Below are 16966 nucleotides of genomic sequence, written 5' to 3'. Positions count from 1 at the left end.
AGCATCACTTCACTCAGGTCAAAGGGTTTTGCGTATGGACAAGAGAGGGACTTTAGGAACAAACCCCTGGAAAGAGCCCAGCCTAACTCTGCAGTGAAGACACCCTGGGTATGTGTCTGCATAGATTGGAGGTAGGCTGCCCCTTTGTAATATGAACTTCTACATCCTCCACTTTCCTTTGCTTTTGTTCTTCTGTGTGGCTCAGCCATTCCCTAATGATGCCTTCCCCAATTTCCCCGTGCCCTTCCCATTGTCCTAGCACAGGTGAGAGGTCACCAAGTGGGAGCTCTCTCATGGGCCACTTGCCTTTGCCTTTTGGAAGGGCTATCTCAAAAGAAACCAGTATCTCACGTTGCCAGGAAATATCAATGCCTATCCCCTCGTGTACATCCATTGGTCGTCTAGTAATACAGGTAGTTAAAGTTAGATGAAAGCCAGTGCTACGTTGCTTTTAGGCTTGTCCCCTCTTTTGCAGAGAGCAACTTCTTTGGACAATTACGATCTGGGTGGGTGAGTGTAATTTGTTCCTTGCCTGCTAAATGTTCCTGGCACATTTTGTGAGGGTGGGTGCCCAGAATATTGTATAGTATGTAGATCAAACCCAGTATTATCAGAAACAGAACAGTATATTCAGCAGTGTATCAATTGATGCACTTAATGTGGAGGCTCAGGGACAAGGGCATGCTCTGTCAATATCTTGTCCTGAAATGCAGAAAATGGATTTGACAGCATGGGTTGGTAGCAGATCTGTGATCTTGAGTACATATTGTGCTGAATGATACAAAAGTCAACCCCCTGTGGCCCAGGTCATCAGCACTAGAACTTTTCCCTGCAAAGGTTCTGTGAGTGGAACTTTTTAAAGGAGCCATTCACCAGGCCCCAAATACAATAGTACCTCGAAGATACAGGCTTTTCTGCTTATTCTGACCCACAGTCATTGCACAGTTACTACAGACATTGACTTGAGAGATTTACCGTGAAATGTTCCATAAACTCCATTGCACTTGGTCATAAAGATATTCTAAGGTCTTGTGAGAGCTCACACAGTGACTGTGCTGAGGGTCAGATCTTCCCAGGGCTAGTCCCGAGTCAGTGTAGGTTGTGTTGCCCCCACTACATGATGGGGCTTGGCAAATGGTTCGATGTATTCAAAACACCTTTCTGTGATGGGACAGGTGAATGTGGGGTTCAGGAGGTTTGATCTTGCTTCGGTTAATTTTGTTGGAAGCGGATTTGGGTCTGGGGTAGGCTTTTGGGGTCAAGCGTCCTTTCAACAGCTTTTTGTACCTCGAATCGTTCTCTTTCCACCCTAATTATGGTTACTTAAAGGTAACCTGGACATGTTTTTGAGTAAAATGCAGGTAAACCTTGCTAACTAGGCAAAGCTTTGTTTACTGCTGCATGCAGAAGGATTTATGTCATGGAAATGAAGGCAATCGTTTACAAATTACATATGGTTTCTTTGGCAAAGCTCTTGAAACCTTTTCCTTAATAAGCTCTGTTTTCCATGAAGACGCTATGCCAATGGTCATGTATTATACGCTTGCTGGTATATGGGTGTGTGTGTGCATGTGCGTCCGACCAAGATGAGCAAAGAATATTCCTGGCTTTATAAAGAAGTTGGAATGAACAAATTTAACACACAGATGAACCAACCCTTGTTTCCTAATTTTGGCACAAAATATTATTTAATCATGACAGTTAGATGGTGTGGTCAGCAGTGTGGAATGTGTCAGGTCCTGTGTGCCTTGCATACAGCCAGCTTCTCAGCCAGGGTTTGTGATTGCAGAGTTCCAGATAAATGAATGAGACTTTAAAATGCCGTCTGAGTTAGTCCAAATGCTGATGTGCCACAGATCGGTACAACAACTTACTCATGGAGAGCTACCAGGATGAAACTTTCCAAGTCTCTTCAGAGATGGCAAATGACTTCTTTTTTGTCCCATTGCAAGAAAAGCAACATAATTTAGAATCTGTGTGTGTGTGTGTGTGTGTTGTAAATTGTTTATAGTATTAAAATACATAATTTAAAATCACACTTCTAGACCGTGTTGTTAGCTGTGAACTCCTGGTTTTTTTTTAATCTATTTCTAGAAGAGAAATCCAGAAAGCCAATAAATTCTTCTCTTCAGGAGACTCATTTAATCACTCTGTTTAGCTGCTAGCTTACTAGAGATGAGCTGTTTTATCCCAGACAATGAAGGGGCCAATGAAGTAGAACGTTGGTTTTTTTTTTTTTATTTCCCCCCGCTAGCCTTGTCTGTATAAATGATCAATAAAGTCTTGGCTGGCAACCATTGGTTTTTTTCTACAAAATATTTGTAAACGGGATATATAATTTAGTGTTGCCTTTCAAGATACCAAGGGTGGAACTATTCCTATTAAGTGGACTGATGCAGTGAGATCATGCTTGTTGCATTGGTTGGTCTTCTAGTTTTGGAACTCTTTGCTGCTATTCAGTTTATTATAGTTAGCTATTGTTCAGTGGATCGTTCTATTAGGAACTGTGGTACTTACTACAGTCAGCTGTACAGGGTGACGTGTGGATTTGAAGGCAGAGGAAAAATGAATGCCAGCTCTCTGACAAACTACAGCTGAAGCAAACAGAAACCTAACACAGGTCTATAGGATGTTTGCACTCTTCCATCCTTCATTGGCATGTCCCGTAATGCAGAATGGATGCTCAGAAACTTGTCAGTGCATAATTTATTCCTAAGGCCATCTTTAAAATGAAAAAGTGTGTTCTTGTAGCATTCTCTTAGAATTCCATTGCTATTGTTATCCATTTCACTGTCTGTAATTAAGTGACTACCATGTTCTGCAGTTCAGTCTTCTCAAGTGTTTTCTTTACAGTTTTGGCATCTATTTAAACATTTTGCTCCTTTTATCTGCAGCTCTAACTTTTTTCTCTCATGACCTCATAATCTTAGCATGTATCATTATAAAACGCTGCCATTGAAAAGATTATGCTGTCTAATCAAAAAGATTAATGAAGTCAATCATATCTACTTATGTTAGCTGAGCACACATCTCCCAAACATAAATATACCACTACATACTTGTTATTTTCAGGAAGCGCCAGACTGTGGTTTTGAAGGTGAAAAGTGAGCATTTCAAGTGATACGAAAAATGTTAAACTACCTGTACATTGTTGGAGACTGCTGTTTCCGTTCAATGCCTGCTCAGATGATTGAGCTGAAGTCCGGGGCCTGGGTGGGGAGGAGAGTACCCTTTTCTTGTAGCACTGTCTGTCTCTGGCTTCTTTTCTAAGAAGAATAAAACAATTTGCCCAGGTTGGAGTCGGTCAGTTTGGCCCATAGGACCTGGCCCAAAATCCACTAAGGTCAATGGGAGGCTTTCCTTTGAGTTCAGTGGGCTTTGGATCAGGCCCATAAGAATATTGCGTGCAGTTCTAATCACCCCATCTCAAAAAAGGTATATTGGAATTGGAAAAAAATACAGAGAAGAGCAACAAATATGATAAAGGGTATGGAACAGCTTCCATAGGAGGAGAGAGGGAAAAAACTGGGACTGTTCAGCTTGGAAAAGAGACAACTAAGGGGATATGACAGAGGTCTATAAAATCATAAATGGTATAGAGAAAGTGAATAAGGAAGTGTTATTTGCCCCCTTGACATAGCAGATGAGCCAGGGGTCACCCAATGGAATTAATAGGCAGCAGGTTTAATACAACATAAGGCAGTATTTCTTCACACAACACATAGTCAACCTGTGGAACTCATTGCCAGTGGATGTTGTGAAAGCCACAAATATAACTGGGTTCAAAAGAAAGAATTAGATAAGGTTCATGGAAGATAGGTCCATCAATGGCTATTCGTCAAGACGGTCAGGGACACAACCCCATGCTCTGGTGACCCTAAACTTCTGACTGCCAGAAGGAGGGATTGGGTGACAGGGATGATTATTCGGTAAATTGCCCTGTTCGGTTCATTCCCTCTGAAGCATCTGGCACTGGTCACTGCCGGAAGACAGCATACTGGACTGGATGGACCATTGGTCTTACCCAGAATGGCCATTCTTATGTTATGTTCTTTATGCACATGTTCTCTTTAGACTGTTGTGTCTCCAAGAGACACTTGGAGTGAAAAGCTCCCAAATAGGACAGAGTTAAAGCTAATATAACATTTAGTAACACTATTTATAGAGAAAAAAAAATGTTCAGCCTAGGAAAAGGGAGTATACAAAATATTGTTCATACTACTGGAATGTTTTGCTGCAGAGAAAGGTATACTAACAGGTAAACACAATGAAACATACTGTAACAACTTCCTGTTCAGTCATCTATATGGACTGAAACATTTCTGCCATAATTTTCAGATTTTTTTTTTGGCAATGAGGTGTGGGGTAGGGTTTTACATGAAGAAGCTGTTTCAGAAGCAACTTATTTTCCTTACCTCTTATCCTGTTCAACAGGTTCTTCTGCAACTCCAACTCCTTTTCTTTTACCTAGGGATGCGGGATTGGCTGCACAGAGAGGAGCATGGCTAGTTCCTATGCCAGGCATTCATTTTGTGAGTTTTTATAAACCAAAATTAGGGAGTTCGCCTATATGCAAGGGAATATGGTACATTTAAAATTTCACTTCTCATTAGAGACACAATTAGAAAGAAAATTATTAGGGAATGACCCGTCATGTCACATCATGTCATATCAGATATTAAAGAGCAGAAATAATCTGCTAGTTGCTAACAGTATGCAGCCTAATGCAATATTTTGAGCATACTTTGCTCTATTACCACAGAACATATAAAAACAGCTGGGTAGCTTGTTTTCAGAGACCTCAACACTGGCTCATTGTTCTAATGGCACTAGGAATGGTATCTAGATGACATGCTTGCTCTCCTTGGAGGCTGGATACTATTGCTAAACAAAGTGTTCTTAGATAATCCCTCGCCTGTTTACTACAGGGGCATCAGCAATTCAGCAAGCCCTTAATTAATAGACCGGAAGAGAAGTTCAGTAGATAAAGGGCCAAATTCAGAGGTGACGGAAAAGGGAGCTGTGAGTTAGATACATTTTCCCCTGTGACTCCCACCCACCTTACTCTGCAGGTGCCAGTGTATGGCAGTCTAAATGGTTGTAACTTACACTCTTAGGAGCAGAAAGAAAAGGTAACCTAAAGTAATCCCCAACTTAATTTGACTTACCAGGGGGCAGGAAGACGCACCAAGTGAGGTCTTATCTACATTCAGAATATGGACACTGATGTAACTGCACCAATAGTTACACTGGCGCAAACCCCTCAAGGTGGAGCTTATACTGATATAGCTTAGTATCTACTTTCTTGATGTAGGCAAGGCCTGAGCTTCCCTTATACTTTGGCAGAATGAGTGTATGTGTGTCTAAGCAAGACTAATTTGCACCTCCTTTCTCATCACACTTAAATGTGGACCAAAGAATGGGGGAGGGGGGAATTTCTCCAAGAAAAAGAAACCCACTTTTTTAACCGGACTGGAGCACCCAAGTATTTTACAAATGTGGAAAGTATTTCAAACTCTTTAGTTTTCCCTTAATTGTGTGTTTTTGTTTTTGTTTTTGCTGTTACCATTCAGGTGTACTCTGTATGTTGCAGTACTTCAAATGTTAAATTTTGGCTGCAAAATAAAATGTTAGTGGGGGAAAAACCTGGGCACAAATGCAGAACTAAATAACTTTATCGTGATATTCAATCATATTAACAGGCAGCTGGGCATATCCAGTGCTGAACAACCTCTTTCAGACAGGAACAGAACCGTTTGAATACTCTTGAAGTTTTACGGTTCCATCTATCCTGCTGGAAGGAAAAGTGTGCTTTGCAGGAGGATTTATAGCTGGAGGTTGTCTAGAGGACAGGAGGGAGATTAGTCCAAGTATTAAGCAGTAGCAGGGAAGAGGGTGTGAGTCTGAGAGAGGGGGAGAAACTCAAAGCATTTTTTAGGAGCGAGGGTTGGAGAGCAAAGGAAGTGAGACAAATGAGGATGGAGTTGTCACCAAGAGCAGAATTGTCTTCACCTTCAGGAACTCTCCGAAGATTCTTAGCCTTGATGTGAAGGAAGAGCAGCTGCAATGCGAGATCTTTTAGATGTCCCTCATTTTAGGCAGGTTGTTTTCCTAAATTGTCTATTCACCCCATCGGTCAGGCACAAATACTGGGGGGGGGGCCCTCTTGGTTTCTGATACAAATAATCCCTTAATGGAAACTTTTCATTTGCTAAACAGACTAGACTGCTTAAGAGCAGCAGAAAATTTGCCCTATGCAAGGGACACATGTGAGATGAACTCTGTATTTAATACCTTGCATATAAAATAAATGGTCCAAAGCCTAAGGTGTTTCTTGGCCCAAGACACCTTTTTGTTGCCTACTATAATGTACGTAGCCAACAGAAGAGTAGTAAAAATTCAGGACTTTATGTCTCGTCAAGGAAGATGTAGTATTTGTTTAATTTCTTGGCCCATTTTGTGGATTTTGTTTAATATGTTCTGCGGCTGCCTTATCTAAAGATGCAAAGGGAGCTTGGTGATGGAGAGAACCAAGACTTCATCTGCTGCTGTGAACTGATAGGCCACTCGTTTGCTTGATCTTCTCTTTCACTCTTGTCTCTTTCAGTTTTTGCCTGGATTAGTTTTGCTCCTGACTAATTTTGAAGTATTATAGATGGATCAATTATGTGCAAATTTCCCAGCAAGCAAAGTTCATTTTAAAGATTTTTTTCTTCAAGCCATTCGTTAATTTTTTTTTAAAGCTGAATTTATTTTTGCTTGAAAGAGGAAGCAAATAATTCTTCTGGCAAGTGTAACTAATGCCTCCACTGTTCAACTTAATTACCACCCTATGCTCTCTTCCTGGAAAGCGTGTGTGTGAGAGGATGAGCTATTTCATTAGGTTCAATGCCCCTTTCAGAGGAGGTAATACTGGTTTTTCTGAAGCTCTGTGATTCTTTTATAAACCATATTTTTCAAGGGGTATATTTTGGATGTCTCAAGTAATTGGCCTGCAACTGTGGATAGTCTTAAATTGTTTGGGTACAATTTTAAACTTTTATTTTCTCAAAAAATATTTAAGCCATCTTTATTAAGGGATATCAAAACCAGTAAAATATACTGCTATTTCTCCCCCCCTCCCCCCAGCTTTCATTAAGATTTAAAAATGACCTCTTATTGGCAGTGACTAATTTGGACAAATGCGCAGGAGATATTTGGAGCAAGCTGGTCTATTGGTCTATGTAAACCTCCTAAGGTTCTATTCCTGGGTCTGCTGATGACTCACTGTATGACACTGGATACATTCCTTGCCTCAGTGTTCCCATCTGTAAAATAGGCAAATAGGGTAAAATGCTTGCCCACCGTATAACATTCTTGAAGGAAAACGTTCACAGTACACCTCTACCCCGATATAACACTGTCCTCGGGAGCCAAAAAAATCTTATCGCGTTATAGGTGAAACTGCATTATATTGAACTTGCTTTGATCCGCCGGAGCACGTAGCCCCGCCCTCCCCGGAGCGCTGCTTTATCACGTTACATCCGAATTCGTGTTACATCGGGTCGCGTTATATCGGGGTGTATCTTGGTGTAGGTGCATAGTGTTTTCAGGCTGAATGTTTATACGTAAAAATTAATTACCAAACATGCATCTTATGATTTTCTTTCTTTTTCATTATTCCTATTAAGAGTTTCCAGTGAGAAGTTCTTTGATTTTCAATCACAAGCTCTTATTGATTTCATCAGGAGTTTAAATACCAAAGGTTTTTGTTATTTTCCAACTCCCAGGCTAGCAGACTTTGGAGATAAGCACAAAGGGAACTGATGGAGTCAAGAGGAGAGGGTTGAGTAGAGATGTCTGCAGAGAGGGGCTTATTGCAGTGTTGGTTGGAAGTGCGAGAATGTTAAGTGAAGATCAGATTATAAGGCCATATTCCGTGCTGTACAGCCAGATTGTACTCGGAATTGCATGGTAGCGCATGTCGCAACAGAATTCAGCCCATAATGAGGAAGCTGAGAGACCGTCCATTTGCCATGGGAAGCTGATAGAGCATCTCAGATCAGCTGACGACATTTTCATACTGCATGGCACTACTACACGCTATTTCTGTTGGAGCCTCCTGCTTACGTTTTAGAGAGCAGTGGATTGGGAACTGCCTGCGAAGCCAATAGTGGAGAGAACTTCAGCATCTCACTTCCCAGCTTTGTCCATGCAAATGTCCCTTATGAGATTCATAAGGGCTAAAAAAACCCTCACCCAAACCAAAAATCCAGAACGCTAAGATTTTGATTTAAAACTACTGGATGGGGAATTCAGGCGGGTAAGGTGGTTGCTCCATAGCTTGCTCCTGTGTGGAGCCTAAGTATTGCATCTCCTCCACCTCATCACTCAGGAGACATTGGCCTTGGCTAGTGTTCCTGAGGATCCCAGATGGGGGACCACAGTCCTTGCCATACTTAGGATTGGGTGAGTTAAATTAGATGGAATGTAGTGTGGTGCCATGCAAATCCAGTTCCTTTCATGGTGTTAAGTCAGAACCTTGGGTTAATTTTCAGAGTGGAAAAGAATTTTGCTGGCATAGCTATGTTGTGATTTTTACAGGGGAGGGGACAATATAATTATGGTGATAAAAGCTCTAGTATAGACCCCATTATACCAGCAAATAACGTTCTTGTACCAATATAGCTTATTTTTCTTGGGGAACTGGTATAGGAAGGACTTTTTTGCCCATATAAACTGCATCAATACTTGGAGGGTTTACTTGTAGAGCTATACCAGCAAAGCAAGTGCGGACAAGGCCTGAGATTTAGATACTCCACCTCCTGTTACATGAACAGGAATGATATGGTTAAATTTCTGCGCACTGCTTTGAAAAAGCTCCTGGTAATATTGTGCTTAATGGATCTTTGTATTTGATGAATGATGCTGTAAAGCACTCTGTTGTGGTAAATTACTTGATAATGTTGAAATCTGGAAACATATTTTATTATCTAATGCCTGCTCCAGCATATAAAATAAAAATAGAATAAAGTGGGTAGTTAGAAAAAAGATCAGTGGTATCTGATGCATGAATATTTATGGGGATATTTCCAGCGGACATTTAGTTTTACAGACTTCTAGAGATTTAATCCTAGGCTCTCACTCTGTGCTTGCTGACAATTGTTTGACTGGTGCACCGTATATTTAAAAACCTGTCAGCTGAGATACAAAATCAAATTGTGTTTTGCAAGGTCTGTATATCTGGTGAATACTGAATATTTTCAGTCTTGCAACTCCAGTCAGACAAGCACAATCCTGGTTCCTGATACCCAGCATGTCTCGGAGCAAGTTGATGTGAATGTGGTGCTTCAGGCATTATTACATGCCTGGCTTATCCCTGCTCACTGACCTGGTCTCTGTCTCTCTTTCTCTCCTACCCTCCCCCTTCCCTGCTCCTTGGTGTAGCTTTCACTCCCGGAGGAACAGAATGAAGTAACAAGGAACGGCTGTGAATCCAAGGAACTGGTCTACCTTGTGCAAATCTCTTGTCAGGTAAATGTCATGTTCCCCCCCCCCTTGCATTGCATAACTATTGCATTATGTTAAATAACATGGCCTCATAATATTTTGATGTGTTGCTACTTTGGTGTGCATTTTTTTTACCTCTTCATTGACGTAGGCCCCAAACGGATGCTTTGTGTTGTGCAGCAGGTGTATAATTTTTAAGGAAAGAAATACTGAGCTTGAAACAGAGAGATGAGCTTGTATCCGCATGCATGCTTAGAGTGTATGCATATATGTGCATACGTATTAGGGACATGTGCATACGTTAGGTGTACACACAAAATATGAATAAATAGAAGAAGTGTATGAGTGTGAACACGGAGGACAGTATATTCTGTTGATAAAAACTTGTAACTGCGAATCAGGAGATTGAGCTTCTAGTTCTTATACGGCACCTATTACTGCGGTATCTTACGTGCCTGGGACAGGTAAATTCATCTCTTTGTACCCCGTGCTCCCCTTCTGTTACCATAGGGTTAGGGGCTCTTCCCCATTCTTGTATATCCTCAGGTGCAAATAGTGCAAACGATTTTATTATATTGACTGGAATTGATGCTTGTGGGGAGACCTATTGCACTTTGGGTGGAAGTAAATTACAGTGGATGTAGTGCCGGAAGGTACTGGTTATTTTTCTACCTTGTGTCTAGCATTTCCCCCTAACATCACCCAAGTTGGCCCTGTTTAAGCACACAGTTTGTTGACTCAGTAGTGGGCATCGGGATAGCTGCAGTTTCTCCCTCTCATTTTGAATCTCTATAATCTCTACTGTCAGGTTCCTGAAGACTAGGGGTAAGTGTAAGTCGTAGGCCTATTGACAGTAGGTCACAGCTTATCTTAATTGTGTTATGTGGGAGGGGGATGTTTTCCCACAAAGTTGGAAGTCCATTTTTCAAATTATCTTTGCACAAAATAGTACGAATGCCTTTGGGAGTGAGGGAAGGGGCTGAAATTTCACAGATGAGTAGCTTTTAAAACTGCTTGTACTTTGTGGGCATCTCACAGATACCATATCACCCTGATGTTGCCAGCTGGAGACTGGATGATAGATTAAAAGAGCAATGAAATTGCTAACAAGGCAAGACTACAAATCTAATTGAGGTTACACGCCCAGGTCTCAGCCAACTGGATTGTGTTTAACAATCTAAGGACTTAGGCTGAGGTTTTCCAGAGGGCCTAGAGGAGTTGAACTTCAGTAAGTTTTGGGTGCCTAACTCCCATAGGTCTCTTTGAAAAACCTAGCCTTAATTAAAATATATGGCATTTCTATTAGCTTGCACCTCGGACCATAGCACATATGCACTTCGAAAGTGTTTGAAGACATCAAGCATTATTAGCTCAGTAGCTAACTCAATTAAGGAGCCTGATTCAGCAGATAAGCCTGGTATCCTTCCCTAAAGCTCACCCTCTCAAGTGGGCCACCAGAACGTTCCACTTCAGTATACACAGGTTTTTGTCTGTGAATGTGCTGCCTGTGGTCCTGAAGAGTACAGCTTTGGGCCCTGCTAGGTGATAGCCAACACCTGAGATCATACCAAGAAATGGACCAGTAGCTAGTACAGCGTGCATGACGCTGATGTTATATGCCCATAATGCCTCTGTTGCTCCATGCCCATAATGACACACCGAGGAGGAAGGCTGCTGTTTCTGCTGAAGCTCCAGGGTGCTTTTCAAGGGTACCCTAAGGAGAGCGCATTTCCGAAATTTGGCGCCTAAATGACGAGGAGGTGGATCGCTGTGGGCAGTTGCACATTGAACAGAAGGATTCACCACCTCCCAGCCAGCCATCCCTGAGCCTCCTGATGGATCCAGAAGCTGCAGCGAACCCCAAGGCTGTGAACCATGGGCCACCTGCTGAGAAGTTCTGTGCCCCTGAATCTCCCACTAAAGTGTTTCTGCCAACTAAACTGACATCACTGGGACCATGGCACTGAGTGATGAGATATAACCACTCATGCATTCCTCCAAATAATTCCTCCCAACCCACCTGACTTTCTCCTTATGCAGACTCAATTTCAGTTCTCTTGCTTTAGTCCACGTTTCCATCTTTCAAACACTTAGACTCTGTCTATACGGCCCCACTGTTCGGGGCTGCGCTGTAACTCCCCCGTGTGGATGCTGAAGGTGCAATCTAAAAGTTCGCATTAACATAGTTCTGTTCGAAAAGCACTACATTAATGCGCACTAGGACCCTTTTAGTTTGTTCCCACGGTATCCTTGCGGGGGAATTACAGCTTAGTACTTTGGTGCGTGCTCCTATTCAGGGCCCCGTAGTCTGAATTGTGGGGCAGTGTACACAAGCCCTTAGACAGCAGAGAAACTTGCAGCATCTGGATTCAGTGAAAGAGATGGAAAGATCAGCAGAGCTGAGTATTATTCCTGCTGGGGAGATACTGAACGCCCTAACTTTTCACGTACTCTCCTGATGTCTAGGGTAGGGTTCCATTCAGTCACCTGGGATACTAGGGGTCAGAAAGAATTTGACCCCGTGTTAATGTTGGTGTAGTTTAACGAGACGTATGAAATAGTGTACAAAATGGTTATACTGTGGGGAGATATTCTGGCAGGATATGTCCATGTCAGGCCAAAACATTGAAAGGGGAAAAAAATTATGAAACAGATTTCTCTTGGTTGTACCTTGGATTTGCTACTAGCATTGATGTTGAGCTAGTTACAGCAGCTTACAAAAATCTTTTAAAATGCCCACTAAAGAAGAACCAGTCATAATGTTTAAAAGTCAGGTCCTGAAACACAATTGTTTAGTTTGGTCTAAATCCACATAAATATAAGAGCTCTGAAATGTTTATAAGTATTTTGTTGCAAATGTGAATAATGTGGTAGAAAGTGAGAGAGAAATCCGCTATCTCAGCAACTACAGATTAAAGCTCTCAGATAAATGGGCAGCAAAAGCTCACTCTGGTTTGTATTGTAGCACTTGTGCAGTCCAAGATGGGCACAGTACACGGATACAGTTTGTGTTTTTTGTATGGCTTGTTGAAAAGACATTTATTTTGTCATTTCACTCTGCAACTGATTACCAAACAAAAGCTTTTGAACACAAGAGCTTTAAAGTGGCTGGTTCAAACTCAGCTGTGCTTGGCAGACTCCCACCCAGCCGTTGCACTTAGGAAATTCTATTCCCCCCTTTCCCATCCGAAAATATCATTTTATGAGTGTAAAGAGAATTATTTCCCAGATAAGATTAGGGCTTTTCTAAATGATTTTTTGGGGAAAGGTTTCTGTTTGTCAGTATACAAAATACTCTCTTTCGCTGATGTTCAGATTTTGAAATATCTCTTTATTTTTGTTTCCATCTTAGGGGCAATACAAACTAAGCCAGATTAATAGCTCTGAAGCAAAAGAGTTGAATGTAGAGATACTTATTACAATTTTATTTAAAAAGTTCAGCCCAAGAAAGGTGATTTTGGGTAAGATTGCACCATTTAAAAAATGTTGCTAGATAACTGGTTGGTATTTTCAGGGCATCCAGTTACTGTGGTAACAGGATCACTGTTGTTAAATACACATACACATTCTCTCTCTCTCTCTTTGAGAAAGGAAGGGGGTAGATAGAAGCCCTTAGAGCAACACACAAATGCTTGAGATCTGAGGAAGCCTTCTTGGGGAAGAGTGGATGCTGCATCAAAAGCAAGTAATGTCTAGTTTTCCTTCCACCAAAGCTAATTTAGGTTTCCAACTTTTAAAAATACTGACAATATTTAACATGCATTTTACTAGAGAAGGAGAGTCTCTCTCTAAAGATAACAGTGGTGACTTTCTTTTAGGAAACAGACTAGTATAAAATCCTCAAAGGGATGATGTGCCTGTGAACCTTGCAAACTCTGTAGACAGTACTGGAGTGGCAAACCATAGTGATAAGCACAGAGCTTTAAATGACCACAGGAAGTGGCTGAGGCTTCTGGAATGGACAGGCTGTACCTGTGTGCCTTCAAAGTCTATGGACTATACACCTCTACCTCGATATAACGCTGTCCTCGGGAGCCAAAAAATCTTACCGCGTTATAGGTGAACTTATATCGAACTTGCTTTGATCCGCCGGAGTGCGCAGCCCCGCCTCCCTGGAGCACTGCTTTACCATGTTATATCCAAATTTGCGTTATATCGGGGTAGAGGTGTACTTGAAAACTTTTTAAGCTCCATAGGGGTAAGCAGAGAATGTACAAGTTCTGCAAAACTTTTAATGCGGATTATAATGTACCCTGAGAAATAAACAAAAATTAGGGTCTCCAAGGGGGCTGAACGAATCCTATCTGTTGTTTTTTGTTGGGCTGTAAAGCAGATTTGAAATCTGTAGGCCAAAATCTATTTGACTTATGAGTTAGAATAATTTCCAAACTATCGATATAATTTAAAATCTTCTACCCCAAAAATGGCCCATCTAATTATTCAGATACAAAACCAAACCTATTCTAGTTTAAGGTTAAACAAAGAGCATTTCAGATTTAAAGTAGCCCGTTTTATAAAAGCTGGTGAAAAAACAGTCAGGCTGTGAAATAAAAATTGTCACAACTTTGAAGGGACACTTTCAACTCCAAATATCACTCTAGTGCAGTGGTTTTCAAGCTTTTTAGAGTGCATATCCCTCTCCAAATAATGTAATCTAAACCCATCTGAGATGGCAATCTAATCATAAGTATTTTATGACTAAGTCTTACTAAATAAAATGTGTTGTCTGCCATTACAGGGGTTTTTTTGCATGCCTCCTGATGAGAGTTGGCGGGCCCCTAGGAGTATGCGAACCCCAGTTTGAAAACCACAGCTCTAGTGTCTGAAATTATTTCCTACAATTGTTACAAGAAGCAGCTATGATTATTATAATTGAAATGGGCAAGAAAACAGATTTTTGTCCATTTTTTTTTAGTTTGTTTATTTTGTGCATTTGACATCACTTTGTGCATAGTCGTTTTCATGGTTTTCCCCTGTCAGTTGCTTTTCTTTGTTTCGGGTGCGTCTTTCAGGCCCTGCTGTGAAAGGCTCATATCTAAGCCTTTGCTTAGATGCTTTGCTGAATTGGGATGTGCTTACGAGCATACTTAAGTGCTTTACTGAACTGGGGCCTTACATAGCAACCATAGAGGGAAAAATCTTTTAGAATATGAAAATGGGGTTGTGACACCACAGAAAATCGCAGGAGAAATCAGAGGCAGGAGAAGCACCTGGAACTATTTGTTGATTTTTAAAAAAAAAAATTTTTTTTTTCAATGACTAGCACTCAAATTGATGGTGTCTGGTGTCCCTTTAATTGCAGATTCACTATAATTGCCCTTTACCCATGCAGTTCTGGAGCATTCACATTCCACCTGCCCTGCAGGGTGGGTTCCAGTGAATAACACAGTTCCTGAGAAAAGAGCCTCCTTTTTGCAGAGCAGGTAAAATTTCAAGACTAACACCAAAGTGAGAAGGCTCCATACCTCCACCAATAGGAGTTCTCCCATCCATATAGGTAATCCACCTCCCCGAGAAGCAATAGGTAGGTCGACAGAAGAATTTTTCCATTGACCTAGTATTGTCTACACTGGGGGTTGGGTTGGCTTAACTACACCACTCAGGTGTGTGGATTTTTCAAACCCTTGAGCGATGTAGTTAAGATGACTTAATTTTCTAGTGTAGACCAGGCTGTAGACTTCACATTGGCAGTGAGTGAGCTGTATGCTGTGTTCTGTAGTGTGCTGAAAGCTGTAGTGCTGTAGTGGTATTTAGTCCCGTTCCTTTGCATTGTGCAAGGCAGCCGATGCTCTTCAGTGTGAGTTTTATTTGAATGAATAAGACTCCTGATATGGTAGAGAAAGGCAGTTATGCACGTTTATGCAAGTGGTGGCTCTCTGCATTGTCAGATTCAATCCAGATTCAATATGTCCTTATAGAGTGGATTTGGTTCCAAAGGGAATTCCATCCTGAATCCCAGAGGCAGCGTAGTGGAGGCAATAACTTGCTTTAAGGAGAGTGTAAAGAGAGAGCCAGAAAAAATGGGATCTGAGTGTGATGAACCGCCCGGACTCCCTATCCAAGGTGCCTTGTGGGAAGTGGAGAGTTGGAATATATATTTACAGAAGGGAACATCTTACTCACGCTAGAAATGTCATGAGCCATGCTTTGCTGGTTCCATTTGTTAGTGATGACAACCAAGCACTGAATCTGCTACTGGGTGCATTTGTCATCTCTCTCTCTTATTCTTTGCATAGGATTTTCTGCTGCTAACTTTTTAAGATCATTTTAATAAACCATTCACTGTCTTAAAATGTCAGCATATCCAATTTGTGGTGACAATTCCCAAGCAACTCTGATTTATAAAGATGCTCCTCTCTCTCCCCCCCCCCCTTTTTTTTTTTTTTTGAAAAACTTGTAGTTGTTCCTATCTGTAAGACTGTTTATTTTAGATTAATGATCAGTGGATAAAAAAACATTGTGAACCAGGTGATACTTGTAGCACGTGAAAGAAGAATACCAAGAGTCTGTCATCATGATCAGCATATATTTGATTGTGATAACCCTGCTTGGTTAAGTGCTGTCAGAATCTATTGTTACTTATTTTTTCTTGTGTCGTAGTAAACTCCACTTAAAAACTAGACAATGCCGTTTCTTTTATTATTATAGCTTTTGACCTTTTGCATTTGGCCAACACTAAATTTCTTTCAAACACTGTCCTCTACCCACCAAACTCCTCCTCAGCCTGTGGCCAGTGCAGAAGAATCTTATCATTACTCTGGTTTTGTTACCTCTTTGGTGAATTGACATTATCAACAGTGTCATTAGGGATAAGCCCAGCTCCAAGAATGTGTTTGATATAATTACTCACTGTTTTTAGACCAGGCCCATAAAATCAATCACAGTTGGATTTTGTCGGGGGTTGTTTTTGGTTGGGGTGCATGCTTTTAAAGATAGAATTTACAGAATATCCCTTATGAGATCACAGCAATTTTAGAGGAGGGATAAATTTTGGACCTGAACTACCAACCATTATTAATTTTCACAAGTTTTGCAGGTTTATACTGAATGAACCTTGCTTTGTTCTTACAGGTTCACTAAGGGATTGTTCATAAGAATCCACAATTGTTAGAGACACTGAGACATGTGCTCTGTTCTGTTCTTTGGTATAAGGAAGTGGTTTTACAGTGCAGATTGGTTAATAATTAAATCGCACAGTGTTTTAATATCTTGCTGCATGGAGACGCATTAAAGAGCCACTTGTGACTCTCGAGCTGCAATCTGAGTATCACTGCCTTCAACAATCATCTGAAAGGCAAACAGCATTTTGTTTTCATAGCAAAGCACTCCTTGAACTGTTCTAGTATCTCATTTTTCTGTTTTAGTCTTAGGTCTAGTCTATACCTAAAAATTAGATTAACCTATGTACATCGCTCAGAGCTGTGAAAAAATTTGCACCCCTGCAATTTAGCTAGGCTGGCCTAACCCCCAATGTAGA

The 16966-nt window shown here is 41.1% G+C and overlaps 1 protein-coding gene across 1 annotated transcript in view; it reads left to right on the top strand.

Annotated features, from left to right (window-relative positions):
• Positions 1-16966, top strand: part of ARHGAP32 (Rho GTPase activating protein 32) — a 220154-nt gene that overhangs the window by 74181 nt on the left and 129007 nt on the right. Inside the window, exon 4 of the mRNA XM_024209610.2 lies at positions 9427-9513. Within this exon, the coding sequence (XP_024065378.2) occupies positions 9427-9513 (87 nt within the window). The remainder of the gene's footprint in view (positions 1-9426; positions 9514-16966) is intronic.

This window comes from Terrapene carolina, unplaced genomic scaffold (assembly GCF_002925995.2).
Source record: "Terrapene carolina triunguis isolate 2854851 unplaced genomic scaffold, T_m_triunguis-2.0 Scaffold374, whole genome shotgun sequence".
NCBI classification, from domain to species: domain Eukaryota; kingdom Metazoa; phylum Chordata; order Testudines; family Emydidae; genus Terrapene; species Terrapene triunguis.
This window is presented reverse-complemented; position numbering and strand designations above follow the sequence as displayed.